Raw genomic sequence first — 18,846 nt, 5'->3', positions numbered from 1 at the left:
TTGAGAACCACCCTGGGAAGAAGACTAGTAGTGAAGCTATGGACAAAAGGGGAGGACTTTGAAGAACAGTCACCCAAAGGCTTCACTTATGATGTGCTATTGATTGCTTGTATGGAGCTAGGTTTTCATTTCTCGTGGGAAAGATCATCCTTTGTAGGGAAGATGAGATGTGGGATATGGTATGTGATCTCCTTAATAAGAAAGTGGGATTAGGGGGAGTTTGCAAGCAAAAAGGTTTTTGTAAAAACCCCTGATAATATTGTAGATATTAATATATTAATAAATTATTGTGAAAAAAGAACCCAAATTTCAAGTTCATATTTAATATAGAGAGAGAGGGGGGAGTCTAAAAGAGACCCCATTAGCCTTAGAAGTTGAACTTAGAGGAAGCCTTCAACGCTGACCTGGAGTTTTCCTTGGCGGTAACTTTTCACAACGTGTGGTGAAAAGGGATCCTTTATGTATTTAATGCTTGTCGTTATTTTTCTTCTTAAAAAAGAAGCAGCTTGTGTCATCTTCGTGTCGAACCCTTCTGCAAACAACCAAAAAGCTCATTGTTTTGCTGTTGCTTTTTGCTTTTTTAAAATATCGTGAGTCTGGCCCATTTCTGCTTGATTTTCCGGTCGCCTTTATTCGCTAACATCGTTGGGAATTTTCAGCTGCCCGCAGCTCCGATCGCTCCCGCTTCATTCAAAACCCGCTTTTTACATGACCTTCGCGCAATTTGGCGCGCGGTATACATTTTATCCGGCGTAAACATATTGAGAGGGATTGAATTTCCCGGCGCGTTCCAACCGCAGGGGCTGAAGCTTCCGATCACACTGTGCACTCTTCATCATCGCATTGCTTGATCCGGTTTCATAAACTCTGGCCATTGGTAAGTTTATCTTACATTGAGATTCTGAAACTTGTATTTTACCATATAGTCCCTGCTCATCTCGGCATGCCACATACCATGTAATCAACACTCACACCCTCTCCATCGACCATAGTTTGATTCTTACATGGTCCCGTATGCAGGCACATGCTCTTATGCTCATTTCATTAACACTCTACACTAGCTGATGGATTAAAGCATTGCCCATTTATGCTATCACATATTATTGAACATGTATGTGAAATATCATTGAACATTGCCCATTTAAATATATGCTATCACATACATTATTGAAAATGTATGTGATGCACTATCATTGAACATTGCCCATTTATATATGCTATTACATACACTATTGAACATGTATGTGATGCACTATACCGTTTGAACATTGCATACATAGATAGATGTATTCTATTTTGTGATGTCTCATACCAAATGGTACCACTGAACCCTTCACTACAATAATCCTGTAGCTTCACAGCATGGCTCTTGATTGTTTTTACTATCTATAGCCAGATGCAGTGATGCCCAATGGGCCTCTTATTCAATCAATTATGAAGCCTGGCAACAGGTTGGTCTCTACATATTATAGATAATTGGTAGTTACAGACTTGACAATTAGGCTCTTTAAGCTGATGGATTAGCTGGTCTGTCTGATTTTTTGATCAGGGTTTGCCCATCAATATCATGACGAGTTTATTCAGCTTCGTGCACCACTGTTAAGGTGCATGAAAGAAGGAAATGGCAGTAAATCCTCGATTTGAAGTCAATTCTAGCAGCCCAGATGGTGTATCGTTTGGGTATTCTGGAACACATCGAGGTCATTTTGGAGGTGGGCCAAACCTTGAAAGAGGGTCCAGCTTTCGAGAGAATCATGAAGGGCGTCTAGTTATACAGGGAATGGCAGGGCAACAGTTTGTTGGAAGCAGCAGTTCTGCGCATGGAGAGCGTCTTCCCCTTACACAAGTCTTGGCTCTGGACCCAATATCAACAGGAGAGCAGAAATATGCTCGGCAGTTGGAGCTGAGGAGGGCGACTATTTCTGCCATGGGCCTGCAAGGTGAAGTCCATGGAAATTTACAGCCAAAGCCTCTAGAACAACAAGGGCTTGAAGAGCTCAAACGCATCCGAGCTAGCCTCATTGACAATGTGGCAAGGGCAAGGTACCATTGTGTCTCTACTTGAAGTTCAAATTGGATATTTTTTGCACAGAAGATGCACCCTTAAGTGCAAGATCTTGCACCCTTAAGTGCAAGATCTGATCTAATCCCATGTCTTCTGTAGAGAGAGATCCCGGGGATTTGTAGAGGCTACTTCAAAGCTTGATAAATACCGGGCCTCCCTGCAGACACGGAAGCGAGTTCGAACTGAAGCTTTTGTTCATGAACGGCCCATGACTTCTTTATCAATGGAGTGCCCGGCAACTGCTGGGAACTCCATCAAAGCTACATTCTCTGCTTCTCCCAATCATGCAAGCATGGCTGACAGTGGTACACCTAAGCCAGATGGCAAGAACAAAGGGGCTGTTCCAAAGAAGCGCATCCGGACATCCATGGTAGATGTTCGGGTAGGTTTATTTCCTTTTTACTGTAGAGCTTGTGCAATTGATTTATCAAGGCCATGGTTGAACTGTAGGCTTATGTCTTGCATTGGTGCAGCTTGAGGGACGTGCAAACACGTCGACCCTTCACAGGTCCATTGGTTCGTTAGATCGAAATCGTGACTCATTCAAAACAAACAACTCCCTTGCTGGCTTGGTTGAAGACAAAGATCGAGCAGTTTCTACTGCTGGTGAAAGCTGGGAGAAAACCAAAATGAAAGGTAGAAGATCGGCAACCAAATTGGAATCTGTTGCAATAACTTCGACCACCAGTGGCACTCTGCAAGTAGAACGAGAGCACAAGTGGGGAGCCCAACATAGAAATGGTGTTGAGAATCGTCCTAGGCCAAGTGAAGGCCATGGCTTTAGGTGAGAATTGTATGGATTTCTTGCTGTTAATGAACTGCCATGGAAGGCTGTGTGCAAAATCTCGTATTTACATGCCTTACTAGAGTAACTATGGCTCATTGATGAGCTTTTTATTCATGTTATTTTTGACAAGTTTTATTGCATGGTTATGGAGGGATAAATTTGAAGGTTGTAGGAACAAACAGGATTAGAGTGGTAGTTTAAATGAAAGTAAGGGGATCAATGTCATATTTTAGCTGCAGCCATGTTTTATCAGCTTATCACCACCTCTAATGCCTTTCTTATCTTTAGCCTTCTTACTGCAAGTAGGCTTTCGTGGAGCATGTCTTGGATTTGGAGCTGATGAGGGGATCGTAGCCAACGTCCGGGGGGCCGGGGGCGTTGGGCACGTTGGAATGTGGAGGCCCGGTCTGAGGTAGCTCCTCTTGGGTGAGAGGGGTTTGGAGCAACCCGAGATGGGTCCACGGGATCCACTGTATGGGTGTCCTCCTCTTGGGTTGGGAAGAAGCTGGTGATGGTTGGCTGGCGAGGTAGGGGTCAGGGTGTTTGGGAAGTCAGTGATCCTAGAGAGTGGACCAAATCCCTCATCGAACAGACAGTGACACCTCATGCGGAGCTCATAGTATACTGGGCAGCGACATATGTAATGCCCCTCTGTTTCACAACCTCTGTGTGGCATAATCAGCTGATCCTCTCCTCCCTAGGTCTCTGTATGAGCTCCCCGGTTTTGAAGATGTGCTCAGCTCTACATGTCTCCACTCTGAGGCGGTGGGATGAAACCGTATCTAGCCAATCGCAATCTGCATGGCATGGGACATGTGAACACTCAGGTAGCCTGGCTGTTGAATGAATCCATCCTCAGTGAGCGTGAGGAAGTGATCTCTAAGTGCATCTTCCTGGGAGCTCCGAAGGTGTGATCCATGTGCAGTGGGTGTAGAGGCTGAGAAGATCAAATCGGATAACCCGGTTGGTGTCCTCATGAGAGAACTGGAGAAAAGAGGAGTCCAAACTGTACTACTGAAGGGGTGGGAGGTAGTCCATGTGGAGCCCATATACTGAGAACCAAGTGGAAACTAAGGCATACCATACTCCAGGGTGGCCCTTGAGTGCTAGGTATCTTAAGGACTCCAAGGCAAGCCACGGGTACTTGTAGAGATCCATGTGACTGATGCGATGGAGGTATGTGACTGTTTGGAAGAGTGCATCCACTACCATCGGGGTTGTAGCAAACTTTGCTTGGATAATCTGGTGTGGGACTAATGGTTTGTTGCGGACCTTCTTGCCCTATCCCTGAACACTTTCTTCGGTCTTCTTTTCTTGAGCATTGGGTCTGGCATTCTTGCTCCACCCCTTGGAGGATCACCCTCCGTTTCCTGAAAGCCTTTCTTGGTATGCCCCAAGTGGCATCCGACTCACAGGACTACCATTCCCCTTGGGTCTTGTGGAACACCACCAACCAACCTCCTGGGAACTTGTTCCATGTCTTGTGTTACTCTCCTTGGACTGTACACATGTTGGAGAATGCATAGGCGGAAGCATAAACAATACAACAATGAGAGAGAGCAAAGGAGATGGAGAGAGTTGGACAAGATCACCTTTTATAACAGCAATAAGCTTTACAATGGCAATAGCCAACAGTGGTGTTGAACTATGTGCACGGGAATGGACTACAAGTGAACAATGAGAAGACCCCTTTTATAGTGCATATGACCTGACCGACTGCCTGATACAACTGGCCGACTAGTCCAAGACATAAAAATCATGTGAAAATAGATAAAATGCCCAATAAATAGGCAGAGTGCCATAACACTGAGATGCACAATTCTAACACCCCCTCTGCAGCTCATAGTGTGCAAGAGTTTGAAGAATATAAGCTGATGAAGATGCAACCATGCACCCTCCAGCACCGCGAATACTGAATCACCTCGGAGAGAGCACCCGCCAACCTGTTTCCTCGAAACCCACCACGAACAGCAAGGAACTTTGCTTGGCTACGAATTCCCACACAAGTGTGCAGTGAACTCCAAGAATACATGATGAGCTGGTGGACACACCGCGCCCATAATCCCCAACAGTGGACGGAAAACACATCACGTCCCAAAAGCCTCGAACAATGAACTCGGAACAGATCCAGTCTATAATATTTGCTGTACCAAAGATAACCATGTCCTGCCAGATGTCTAATGCTTGGAACTCCGAATCACGGTCCCCATGCACTAGTAAGTGGACTTGCAATCAGCCCCCTCTCCCACTCACAAACCTCCTTTGGCTGGAAGCACATGCGGGAAAGTGCATGTATACTAGAGAAGTACACCATCTGGGTCCTCCTAAGCCGGAAGCGCCCTGAGAGCCCTAGAAGTGGTACTAGAAGAATCTGTATCATTGTCATTTGTCGTGTCTTTGCCCTTTCTCTAAAATGAAGACTTGCCCTTGGTCTTGTCCTTCTTCTTGGACAAACAATCATTGGACAGATATCCTCTCTTCCCACAAGAGAAGCAGCGACTCCAACCTTTCTTCTGAACTGAGGAAAGTGCCCGGTCAGAACTGTTGAGAGATACCTTCGACTTACCCTGTGAAACGAGAACAGACTTTTCCTCCAAGAGTAGGGAGCTAAGATCATCACAAAATCCAATTGAGTGGATATGACTTGGCAGCGCAAAGATCTCATAGTCCAGGGGAAGCTTGGTGAGGATAAGTGTAACCAGTTGAGCAGAGGACAAAGCAGCATCCATAGCCACTAACTGGTCATGGATAACCTTGGCCTTCATTAGGAACGATTGCATGGAACTGCTTGTAGGAAACAACAAACCGTAGAGCTGCCCTTGCACTGTGTCACATGCACTCTGCACTCAGTGCATGGTGACAAGATGGCTCATCATCAGCAGTGCAACAGTTGTACAATATTAGAACCCAATAGGATGATATTTGTCGTACGCCGTGACCCCATTGTACATCCTCAGTCCTGGATAAGTCAGGCACGAGCTACGTAGGTCATTCCTCAGCCTTAGCGGGTCAATCAGTCAGTCAAGTCCCTTAACCCACTTGGAGAGAATCATTCATGCATGTAGAGTCAGTAGAAGCCTTAGGGTTTGCATCAGAAAGCACTCTGCATCCTGCATAATATGCATTCATATGCTTGTGCATCATTTAGAACATCCCAGAAGCCTTAGGGAATTTACTAGGATTTATTTGGTATTTTTCTCATATTTTATAGTATTTATTTAGCATTATTTGTCATTTATAAATATAAACTTTATTAAATGACCAGCCAACTTGACCAACCTCCAGTTAGTATAAATAGGCTTGCATAGGGCTTAGTTTATCATTCAGTCTTCAGTGTGCTAAGAGCTTTCCTCCTCAGCCCTAGGAGTTCCCTTGCCTTCAGCACTAGACTAGTCTCAGCCAGCCCTTGGAGTGCTTGAGGTTGCTTCAGCCAGCCCTGGTCCTCCAACGCCTCCAGTTCAGCAGTTCCTACAGCCATAGGTGCCTGCATTCAGCATCAGATCAGCCCCTGATTCAGCATACAGTCCTGCGTTTTCTGCATGTGAACCAGCCGCCTACAGTCAGCCTGCGTTTACAGATCTGCAGCCTTACACATCTGCGTTTCTGTCCAGCAGCAGCCTTACACATCTGCGTTTCTGTCCAGCAGCAGCACAGCCCTGCGTTTCAGTCCTACAGCCTGCGTATTCAGTCCTACAGCAGTTCTACAGCAGTTCTACATCAGTTCCTCCGCCTATATGCATCATCCATACATGCAACAGTCATCTGGTAAAGGTAACATAGTATTCATAAGCATTTACAGCATTCTAACATAGCTTAGAACAGTCCACCATCTAATTTTCTCAGCCTCAGGTGTGCAGCCCTTCCTCATGCCCTGATGAAAACCAAGTGCGGGGACGTAAAGAACACGAGAGAAATGCTTATGAAAATGCGACCTGACTTCCGTTTCAGATCTTGAAAAAAGTCACGGGAAGGAGTCATGTGCCTGGAAGCACCACTATCAAGAATCCATTCCCGAGTATCCTTGGCGGTGAAGCCAATTGCATCCTCGCTCGAAGAAGATGAAGCATCGGTGTCCAACATCTCCAAGTACACAAAGGCTGGAGTCTTTGGAGTTGAAGCTGAAGAATCAGCACTCTTCCTAGTTTGCTTGGGACACTTCCTCCAATAGTGGCCTTTGTCGCCACAATCATTACAGGTCCTCTCGGCCTTTAGTTTCTCTCAGTCTGAAATGGACTTCTTCTCAGAAGACTTCTCCGATGCAGACTTCTGTTTGTCCTTATTGTTGCTGTTATGGCCTTTCGACCATTGGCCTGTCAAGGCCTCAGAACCTCCGCCCTATGGAGGGTTCGTGAATCGCTCTTCCTGGTCCAAGACCATGGGCACAAGCTCCTCCCATGTGGTGGTGCTGAGCCTGCCACTGGTGATCAAAGAGGAGTAAAAGGCTGAGTACTGAGAGGGCAAGTGTGACAACAACGTTATGGCCATATCCTCTGTCGATGTCTCTTTCCCGGCTTGGAGAACCTCCTGTTGTTGAAGAGCCTGCAGCTTGTTGATGTGCTTCTGCATTGTCGACGACTTTGCAAGATTCATCACCCGCATCTAAACTTCCAAGGAGATCCTCTTCATGGGTGATACCTTGTAGAGAGAAGCCAAATGCTGCCAAATCCCTCTGGCCAGCGTCATATGCTTTCTGTGATTGATCACCTGTGGTGTGCAATTGAGGAAGATGAAAGAACAGACTCGGGCATTAACACGATCCCATAACTGTGCCTGTGCCTCCTGTTCCTTCCGAATAGAGGGTAACTCCCCATCTTCCAACTCCGGCCGTGGAACCCCAACAACAATGAAATCAGCCAAGTCATAGGACTCCAAAACAGATTCCATCATTACCTTCCATATGCTGTAGTTGTTCCCGTCCAACTGTCGGTCCATCGGGAACGTGGGGAGTGTTGGGATCTTCACGTGCTTCTCAGCCATCTCAAGCATGAAAGAACAGACTCGGGCATTAACATGATCCCATAACTGTGCCTGGGCCTCCTGTTCCTTCCGAATAGAGGGTAACTCCCCATCTTCCAACTCCGGCCGTGGAACCCCAACAACAATGAAATCAGCCAAGTCATAGGACTCCAAAATAGATTCCATCATTACCTTCCATATGCCGTAGTTGTTCCCGTCCAACTGTCGGTCCATCAGGAATGTGGGGAGTGTTGGGATCTTCACATGCGTCTCAGCCATCTCAAGCAAATCAGCCATCTCAAGGGTTCACAAGGTCTTATGAAAGGAGGGTGGGTAGGAAAAAAGAAGAATAAGAGGTTGCAAATAGAATGCAAGGTGGCTGTCCAAAGGTGATGGCCGCGTTCTACCCGATCTCCAAGTCCCGTACAGCCCAAACAGTCTCCAATCAGTACCTCAATCAGCAAACCCTTGGCGTCCCACTGTCTCCAAGCTTCAAGCCACCTGGGGCTCTGATACATTCAAAGTCTCAAGAAGGCTTCCCGCCGCTTCCGCATGCGGTCAAAACCTCCTTGCAGATTCCCCCACTGATCGGGGAGAGTGAATGATATCGAGCCATATGCTCCTGATGGTCTTGGCTGGTGGAGTGTGGGTACCCTCGATGGCCTTGCTGCATCTAGCACGCTAAATGTGCCAGGCTGCTATGCTGCTGCAAATCTCCCATCGTTGGCATGAGCCTGGTCGCTAGTCACCTGTCGGTGGGGCTGGACTGGTACTGTTGCAATACGATGGCAGGAGACCTGAAGGGCTAGTCCTACTTTTTTTTCATTTTGTTGGGATGACAGAGGATACCCCATACAGGTACTCCGATTTGTCTCATAGGCCGAGTTCGGTCTTTTGGAAGACGTTAATAAAATCTTTCTTTCTTTCTTTCTTTCTAGCCTTGGTGGCCCAAGCGATAGTACCCCAAGTGATGATCCGGGTCGATGCCCTGTCAATAGCGAAGATGCGGAGAACTTGCTGCCAAATCCGCTGAGCCTTCGGGCAATCCCAAAGGCAATGTCGTTGAGACTCCTAGGGGTGGCCGCACCTCGGGCAAGCTGCTGACCGATCGAGGACTGCTAGCCAAGTACCGACCTGTAGACTTATGTGTGCCATTAGCGAAAGAAAGAGAGCGATCTTCCTCGGCCGAAAGCTGTCCCAAAGCCTCTTCTAGAATTCTGAAAGGAAGGGCTGTGATAGGCCCTAAGACTACCAGTGTGCTGCTGTTGCCGGTGTGCCATCTATCTCAGGCATCTGGATCCTGCGGCCAAGCCGCGCTGTATATGCAAAGGAAGGGGCATCCAGAGTCTCCTCCCGATCTGCGGGATCATGCGAAGTCCACTCTCGAGGGTCCCACTGCAACCGCGTGAGAGGTCGGCTCTCCCAAATCCATAGCCGCCAAAGTCTCTCCCTGGCCACCTTCGCCGGTGCTGGATCTATGTGCCATTCCCGTGCCCGAAAACCAATCACCCTCACCCTCTGCAAGGTGCAGCCACCCAAATCCTTCAAGGGGTGCTCTGATCTCTCTAGTCTGCCATGGGATCCAATAGAAAAAGTGAGCAGACCAGTGTCCTCATCTGCTCCATGGACTGCCATGAGGATATCGTGTCTGGTAAACACGCCTAGCCACACCAGGGGGGGTCGGGTTTGGAATAGGGGTCAGCCACCCCTGAGGAATAGCTGAGTCGATGTCGATGCTGAGCGTGTCTCTACCACGGATCCTTGTCAGGCCTCTCTCCTGCTCCGCCTGAGGTAACTGCCTATGTGCAATCCAATCTCCGAGAGACCTGGTTGGTCCCATGCTCAAGGCGCCCCAGGATACATGCGGTTGGGCCCCTAGCATGTGGCCAATAGGTAAACGGATCAGGGGGTTCCAGACCAAAGGTTGCTGAAGCTCCTCCTTTGAGGCCACTGGAACAATCTGTCTGAGGGCTGGCCTGAGATGATCCCAAGCACGAAGTAGACTGGCTGCGAATCTATCCTCAAAGGCAGGACTAAAACCACGGGCTCGCATCTCTATGAAGATCCATCTAGTACTCTGCGGCCACAGGCCTCCAAGGCTCGGAGTGCGGGCTGAAATCCGGGCCAAGAGGAAATCCTTCCAAGGCTTAGTCGTCCTCTGACAATCAACTTGCCCAGCAGGGCACAACTCTGTATAGCGGGATCGATGAGGCAAAGCCCCCCTCTGCTACGTGGCTGAATGATCACTCTCCATGCCGCCCTTGCCTTGGCGGGCCTCCCTCACTTCCAGCCCACAAGAAGTTCTGGATCAAATGTTGTACTTGGCCAATACATGCTCGAGAAAAGGCCCAGCACGAAGTGATGTACCACATGGTGGCAAGCAGTATTTGGTTCGACACCACCAATCTGCTTGCTAGGGATAGCCTTGCCGAGCTCTAGTATAAAAGCTTCTTCAGAATACTCAAAAGAAGCGAAGCGAGCTGTTGCTCGGGGGAGATATCGATGCCAACCTGGCAATTGAGGAAGTGGACTAGAGTGCCCCTCGGGAACCATTGGAAAGCCTCAACTGGTCGCCAAGTCAGGGCGGGTATTGAGTCTACCCGAAAACCACACGACTTGTGCCAGTTGATCTGCGCTCCTGATGCACGGCAGAAAATCTCTATCGCCTCTGCAAATCTTTGGAGATTCCCAACATCTCCAGCAAGGTAGGTTGCTGTGTCGTTTGCAAACTCTGAGTCCTTTAGCTCCTCCTGCGTGCGGAGGGGAAGGCGCAATCCTTGAAGTCCGGTCTCCTGCGCGGAGAGAAAACTACTCATGGCCTTGGGGACAAATAGGAAGAGGTATGGCCCCAGAGGGCAGCCTTGTCGAACCAAGCGGGAAAGCGGGAATCTGTCGCCTCGGGCTCCCTAAATGAGAACCTAGCTGCGTGATGTTGAATAAAGTGCTAAGACTCCACGAATCCACTCCATGGGGAATCCCATCCGGCTCATTGTGCCCTCCAGAAAGCTCCAGTCCACTGTCATAAGCTTTCTCAAAGTCTAGGAGTAGCACAATGAGGTCCTGCTGCCGTATCCTGGCTGAAGCTGTCGCCTCCCAAAAGGTAAAGATATTGTCTTGAATGCTACGATCCTGAACAAAACCAGTCTGAGTGTTGTGGATCAAATCTGGGAGAGAAGGCTGAAGTCGCTTGTTGATGGCCTTGGCCAAAATCTTATAGGCCGTCCCTAGAAGGGTGATGGTCTTCACTGGCGAATCTCCAATCTATCACCACCCTCCTTGGGAATCAAATGTATCAAGCCCTCTGTGAGCCTCTCTGGCATGGGACCTGTGAGCATAATCTCATTGAAGGCAGTGCAAAGGCCACCTTCCATGAGGTCCCAATGGCGAGAAAAAGAGAAATAGGAAGCCCATCCGCCCCCGGGCATTTGCCCCTGGGTAATGCCGTCATTGCCTCCGCCAGCTCCTCTGAAGGGAAAGGGGTCAATAAGAAAGACCGAAGGGAGGGGGGAACCACCTCTCTCGTGTGCCTCCAGACTATCTCGCACGCATCCATCACCTGGGGGGATAATGGGGCACCAGTGAGAAGAGATCGGAAGAAATCCGTGGTGATGGCTCTCACATGTGGGGGATCAGAAACAATAGCTCCATCCTGGCCACGCGGCCTGCGAATACTGTCTCTCCTCCTGTGGGGGCCAGCTATCTCAAAGAAGTCTCCAGTAACTCTGTCACCGGCCTGAGTCTAGAATGAAGCCCTTGCATGGTATCTATACTCCACCCTCCTCTCCTCAATGGACCAAATCTCCGTGCGGGTGGCAGCAATCTGACTCTCAACCCACGGGTTGTCTGGGGAACTCTCCTGAAGACGCTGTAAAGAGGCCAGGTCCATCCTCAGACCCCTCACGTGCTCCCAAAATCCCTCCAATCTACTCTGGGCTGTATCCTATAAGAAGACACTGATCTCCCAAGGCCATCATCCAAAGTGCATGCTGTAGAGCCTAAGGAAAAGTCCAGTCCCACCCATATCTGCTCGATCCGGCTGCAGATCTCGGGGTCCTGAATGAGGCTGTCTGGAATCCTGGAGCTCGCATGCCTGTCATGCCTCCATGGGTCCTCTAGGGACATAATAATTGGGTCATGATCTGAAAATGTAGTGCCTGCCAGAATACCAACCATGCCTCCACGGCTGCAAGCCCACTCATCGACATAAAACCCATCCAGCCGAGAGAGGTTGGGGCCAGTGCTCCTCCTATCCGATCGAGAGAAGCTAAGACTCTCAGGGCTATGCCCAAACTCTGGAAGATGCCAAGGGTCTTGTCCCCTAAGAACCAGGATCATCTCCTCCCAGGAAGAGTACTCCGCTCCTGAGATTGTGGCCATGCCACCTCCTAGTCTGTCCTCTGCTGCCTCTATCATATTGAAGTCACCACCCATGCACCAAAAATCAGCCTGCGGCAGGGCGTGTTGGACAGTGCTCCAAAAGATAGCTCTACCTGCATCAGCATTTGGGGCATAAATGTTGAGGAAGCCAACGCTATCCTCACCAATTAGAATGGTAACCCACTGAGCATGTCTTGGAACTATGACTCCTGATCCTGTCACAGACGGCAGAAGCTGCTCACTGACAGAGAAACACACTCCTCCTTGTGTCTCTGAAGGGCCAAAGGCTGGAGACCAAAAAGTATGACCCCTGTCAGGTAGAATCTTCCCGCAGCGGCGGGTGCGCCCCTCAGTAAGGTGATGCTCCTTGAGGACAAGAATGTCGATAAGTCCCCACACCATAGCTAGCTGAAGCTCTCCTCTAAGGACGCCTCGGCCCTAAAAGCACTGTGTGAGGCGAAACTATCGGAACTACCCTCCACTCGAAGAGTCTTGGGCGCCGGTTTAGACGGGGAATAGTCACAATTTGTCCTGGTACGAAGTCACGCCAAGTGGGCGTGGATCCTGCCGTCCATGTACCGCCACTTTGCCCGAGCGCGAGAGTATGCATACTCCGTGCTCCATCGACCACAATGAAGATATTTGTAAGAAGGGGGGAGAGGTACTGCGATAGAGGTATGCATGAACACAAAAAGCAGCACCTCCAGGCTGGAGGTCACCATCTCCCCTCCTTGGTCCTTGTGGGCTGATCCACCAAGCTCCATCCTGCTGGCTAGAGGCCATAGATGAGTAAGAATGTCGGTGATGTGGAGATCCTGAAGATGCTGCGATGGCTCAACTGCCTGGCCCTGAATGGTAGTGGCCACCGACTTTGGACCTGGGGCTGCGCTAAAGGGGAAAGAGAAGATCATCATACCATTCTCAGGCGTAGAGGGTCTGAAGTGGTGGAAGACCACACATACCCGAATAGGGGCTACAGTCTCCTCAAACCTGTCTGTCCTTTCCATTGGAAGACACTGGAAGAAACTATAATCCACGAGTTGCCCCAAGATCCTGGGGGCCCGCCTGGAGACTCAGGTGGGAGAGCCCTCACCGGTGAGGCCGCAACCATCTACCTCTAAAAAGTAACTCACAGGAAAAGCCCTAGATTCCATGCCTCTTCAACCACCACCCTCACCCCAGGAGACGTCTGCATGCTCAAAAGCCTCATCGTCAACAATGCCCATGAATCTCAAACCTGTAACCTTAGTGCCAACCAATGTGAAGGAGGGCCCAAAACCTTCCACTTCAACCAAAAAGAAAACTCCACCAAGACAATCAAAATCAAGGTATCTGGTATCAAAATGTGGGTGCAGAAGCGGCTTCTTGTAGCCCAAGGCTACTACGAAGGCACTAATCCAATTTGGGTGCCTCGATCATCAAAGCCTCTTCCTCAACGGCAGCACTAGGCCAAGGAAAAATAAAAGTACTCCACAACACCGTCCACAAAAGCCTATGCGAGTTTCTCAAAGAACTCCAACATCTCAACAAGTGTGGGTACCAAAAAGATTACTACAAGCACTCAGCACCAAAAGCATCAGCCACCAATTCATAATGTTCAGCGAGGGCCGAGGAACTGGTGGGGGGGATTCCATCACTCTCGCGATGGCACCACCAATCACCTGGAGAAGAGGAAGGTACTCCTTCCTAAGGCCTGGGAAGCAAACTGTCACTGGGAAGCCCGAAATGCCAGTCAATGGGTCGGACGCATGATCGAAGCCGTGGACCAAGCGCATTTCTTTGCTTATCATGAGCGGAATCAAGTCATTGAACCGGGGTATGTTCTCCTGTATGGAGATACTCGTAATGAAGGACTAATACTCTTTCCCAAGTCCGTGCAAGCATGCTACAACCACATCATCATCATCTACAACCACACCAATGCTACCCAACTGGTCAATGATACCGCAGATCTTCAACACATAGTCCTGAATGCTTGTGCTTTTGCTGCTCGACATCATGCAACTCTTGCTTAACTGTAGCTTACGAGCCTTAGTGCTTGTTTCAAAGAGCTTTCTGATTGCATCCCATGCATCCTTCGTTGTGTTTTTATCTTGGATGTGCCCAAGAATGGTGTCCTTTATGGTGATGGACATATAGTGAATCGCCTGGTGGGTCTTCTTGACCCACGCTCTCACCGCTGGATCAGTGACTGGGCTTGCGAGCCTGACTTCCGTGCCATCAACTATATCCCACAACTCTTTGCCGATGAGATAATTCTTTATGCGGAATTTCCACGCCGGGTAATTTTGCTTCCCATGCTTTTCGCCTGTAATGACTGACACATTTAAGGACGACTCACTTGCCATCTTAACTGTGCAGTCCAGGCACACAACTAGACAAAGCCTTCTCTCAAAGACATGCAATTCGCTGCTCAAATCAGCGTACAACAAGTGCCAAGAGCACCCAAATCAACTACACAAATTCCCTGTGCATTCACTGTACCAAAAGCATGTGCCACAACCTGTCTATTTTAGGCATAAAATGATCCTATCTATTGTCCAACACGGACGGAATGCACTTCAAGTGTCCAACATGGACCCACTATGCACTTCCGAAGAGCACTGCCTGCTCAAACTGCTACAGATGGCATATCCTGCATATGTCGGATACTTTTACTGTAAGACATGAACCAAAATCTGTGTTTCTCGTCAGCAAATACACTGCTGAGTATGCATACAATGCTTTCATTCAACACATACATTCATAGGCATCAATACTGGCTTCGATTTGTGCTACTGAGCCTCAAAGATGTTGGTTGTCTTACCATACGCAGCTTCAGCACTGCTGCAAAGACACGGGTGGATATGGTTGATGCGGGTGGATATGGCTACTGCAGCACTGAGTACCCCGACCAAAAATGAGAGAAAAAAAAATGTCTTACAAAATGTTACCTGGGAGCGCAACCTGGTCTGCAGCCGTGATTCAGGGAGTAGCAACGATTTGAAAAAATGACCATAGGATATGCATTCAGTTAGCTGCGTTTAGGGTTTCCGGCTCCCGACGGCAGCTCAACGCTGGTTTTTTTTTAAAAAATCCTTCTGTCAGCTCTGATTTTTTAAAATTTTCTCCTGCTCACTCTTGTGCTGTGACCTGATTCTTCCTCTGCTTCTGTTTCTGCCTATCTGCACATGCCTTGCTGCACATGCCTATCTGGCTCTGATACCATGTCAATAATTTGACAGGTATCACACACAGACACACACACACACACACACACACACAGCAATATACGTGAGAGAGAGGAGTAAGGGAGCTTCTCAGGCTCTTCTTCTCTTATCTTCTTTTTAAGGTGTGTCAACCACAAAATCTCTAAGTGTGCCTTATATACTCAGGCACTAAAACACACATGCTACATCTAATGTGTGGGTAACGATAAGCTGTGTGTCCCACTTATTGGTCGATGGTGTGCTCCGCCTATCCATGTTGAGCTGGCGGATAGAGACATGTGTCTCGGTACATCTCAACAGGTTGGAAGGTGGGTCGGTTGCTGGGTGGCTTGGTAGGTGGGTGGGCAGCAACAATATCTCAGAATCAGCTTGAAGCTCTGATACTAATGTCGCATGCGGAAGCTCTGATAGTAAGGTGAGTCGGTCGCTGGTTGGCTTGGTAGGTGGGTGGGCAGCAACAATATCTCAGAATCAGCCTGAAGCTTTGATACTAATATCGCATGCGGAAGCTCTGGGAGTCTTCTTTCAGCCCTTTCCAGGAACATGTAGGTGCAAAATGCAAGCAGAAGATGGAGAGAAGAGAGAGAGAGAGCTGAGTTTCAGTGTATTCATAGTGTACAAAAAGGAAGTACAATCTGGCTAGCCATAGGCTGCCCCATAAAAGGATTCCTGACTCCTAAAAGTCCCAGTCTACTGACTCAGTCCCTATAGGACTGAATGCCTAAATGAATGCATGGCCGAACCTTTTATAGGTACTTGGGACAACCAGTTGGCCAGCAGCAAATTCATTGAATATTGTGCTTGCAGCCGACGTCATCTGTAACACTCGGATCAACCTGCCAATCAGATCTTGCATCCACAGACGTCATCTGTAACACTCGGATCAACCTGCCCTTCTGTTGTCCTCCAGTACCCTGTTCAAGCCCTAATGACTCTGTTGATACTACTGCCCTTCAGGGATTAGCTGAGAGATGAGCATGTACATATCATGCACATGACACGCATCTCCCTCTGATCTCATAATACACTGGGCATCTGCATATGTAGTTCTCCTTCGTCTCCACCTCTATTCACTAGTGTGCATAGCAAGCAGATCCTATCATCTCTGGGGACATTTTCTGCTCTCCCTGTATCCACCCTGAGCTGGCAATCGTCATGGCATGTGATATGTGCCTGAGCATGTAACGGGGCTCCCGAATGAAACCACCTGGCCTGAACTGTAGCCAGCTATCATAATAGAACTGCATTTTAGTTCCAAGTTGTGGTGCTACCCATGTGATGTGTGTCTCTAGTCTAGATAGATCTGTACGGATGAGGTGATTAATGTCCTGGTGGGTGAGCTGTAGGAGAGGAGCATCAAGGCTGTAGCGGAGAGGAGGTAACCGGTCTATATGGAACGAAACCATTGTGTGACCCTGGCGTATCAAGTCTATGTGTGTCTGCTAGGTGGCGGGATGACTGGAGTGCCAGCCTGGGGACCCTATCTCTGCCCAAACTGTAGACCCTCTGTACATATGTGACTACCTGGAACAGGGCATCCACTACTAACGGTGAGGCTGCAAACTCTGCTAGAACAATGGCATGAGGCACTGATGGTTTGCTCATGATCATACGTGAATACATCATAACCTGTCCCCTCTCCACCCTCCTCCAAAGATCGGGACCCCAAAAAGGTGCCCCATCCATCGCTGCCGGCGTCACTAGGGTGTCAAAAAGCCATCTCTTGGTATACGGTTCCTAGAAGTGGGCCTGAAAGCACTGTCACTCAAGTCTCGCAAGAGCTGCATATCCCCTAGCAATCGTGGCATGTGCTGCTGGTCTCATCTGGTACCCTTGCCTTGTGAAAGTGACCCCCAGATATACATAAGAGTGCACAATCTCCACTGTCTCCCCTACATATGAGAATCTCATGTCTCTCAGTCTGAAATCTCATCCATTTATATGCCAAACAAAGTCGGCGACAAAGGGCATCCTTGCTTCATCCCAATGTTGCTTGTGATCATACTTGAAAATTGAAATACCTCCGGGTGCCCTCACCCTCCCTGTCACCGACTCATATAATGCCATCACTCCCCATATGATCTGCTCTGGGAATCCCAACTCTTGTAATCGGTGAAAGAGGTGAGCACGGGGGACTGTGTGAAAGGCTTTGCGGAAGTCCACAAAGCAACAGAGAAACTTACTGCTACTCGCCTTGGCCTCCTCGATCATGGTTCTCAGTGTGAAAATGTGATCCAGAGTGGAATAAGACCTCTGAAATCAGCCTGCCCTCTTGCTCTCATTCCATGCCTCTCGGTGAAAGAACCCACCCATAAAGTTTGGCCATCACGTGGCTGATCATGATAGTGTGGTAGTTGTTTGGGTCTAGGGGGTCTCGGCTTTGTGAATCGGGATGATCGTGTTTGCTGTCCAAGATGGGGGAAAACCTTCACAAAGGGCACGATTAAAGATCTCAGCCAAGAAAGGGACAAGTGTATCACATGCATGTGACATGCTCCGCTACAAGGATTAAGATCCTCGTGGTCCCTAGACTTCCCAGTTTGGAGCTGATGTATGCCCTTGGCTACATTGGAGGTGTGAAGGGGCTAGATGAGATGGGATGGGAAGGCTGTGGTGTGGCAATAAAAATGGGGTTTGGGTTGTGGTAAAGCTTTTGTGTATGCTTCTGGCATATCATGGGGTCTTCAATGGGTGTAGGCGGCCTATGTTCCCTCAAAACATCCCATCCCAGCTTGATATTGGAGCTCAAAAGACTGCGGTAAAGTGTTTCCTCATTCTCGATGAGAAAAGACCATAAGGTCTATAAGACAGAGGTTACAATGCTGTGTTACATATTTGATAGTCAGATGAAATTTTTGAAAAAATTATCTAACTAAGACCCAAGGCTCCTGAGGTCTAGAAGTGCGTGCGCTCTGGTTGGTCTCAGACAGGCAGGCTAGATCCGATGCTTGTCTAGAACTGCTGTGGCCAGGCCGTGTATGGGCTGACAAAAACAGAGTCTGTTGAATTGAGGATGCTTTGAGCTAAACGACCAGAATCAAGCGTGGCTCTGATACCAAAGTGTAGGCATGCGCAGGGAGAGGGAGAGCAAGAGCACACAAAGCTAAAAGTGAGATTGTCTCAAATTAGAGAGAGTGGTGTATGTATACAAAGCTGATGCTAAATCTAGAAGTATACCAAAATTGGAGCATGTTGCTTATTTATAGTAACTGCTCCACATGTTATAGGGGCCTGTGCTAGACAAAGGAAGATGACAAAGATACAAATCGAAGAAAACATCCCCAGACAAAGGAATCTGGCAGAGATACAAATGAAGATGTTTAAAGAAATAATGACGACATTCGACATTCTGAGATCAAGTGCCAAAGTGGAAGCAGAAGTTCACAGAGTGCCACAGTGGAAGACCAACGGAAAAGGTATATCATAAAAACAACAAGGATACTGTGATACCA

General features: G+C 48.5%; 1 protein-coding gene across 3 annotated transcripts in view; it reads left to right on the top strand.

The window, feature by feature from the left end:
- Positions 1-519: 519 nt before the first annotated feature.
- Positions 520-18,846, top strand: part of LOC147610685 (uncharacterized) — a 79,511-nt gene continuing 61,184 nt past the window's right edge. For 2 of the 3 annotated variants that reach the window (XM_086785113.1, XM_086785111.1), the window contains exons 1-4: positions 520-877; positions 1,550-2,043; positions 2,165-2,447; positions 2,539-2,849. In XM_086785113.1, coding sequence (XP_086641239.1) covers positions 1,622-2,043; positions 2,165-2,447; positions 2,539-2,849 — 1,016 coding nt within the window. In that variant the 5' untranslated portion in view covers positions 520-877; positions 1,550-1,621. Of the gene's footprint in view, positions 878-1,392; positions 1,452-1,549; positions 2,044-2,164; positions 2,448-2,538; positions 2,850-18,846 lie in introns of all 3 variants that reach the window. The other variant, XM_086785112.1, reaches the window with a different exon arrangement.

The sequence above is a fragment of the Cibotium barometz genome, chromosome 48 (assembly GCF_041138505.1).
Source record: "Cibotium barometz isolate CiBa-2024 chromosome 48, ASM4113850v1, whole genome shotgun sequence".
Lineage (NCBI taxonomy): Eukaryota > Viridiplantae > Streptophyta > Polypodiopsida > Cyatheales > Cibotiaceae > Cibotium > Cibotium barometz.
Note: the sequence above shows the minus strand (reverse complement) of the source record. Positions and strands in the feature narration are given on the sequence as shown.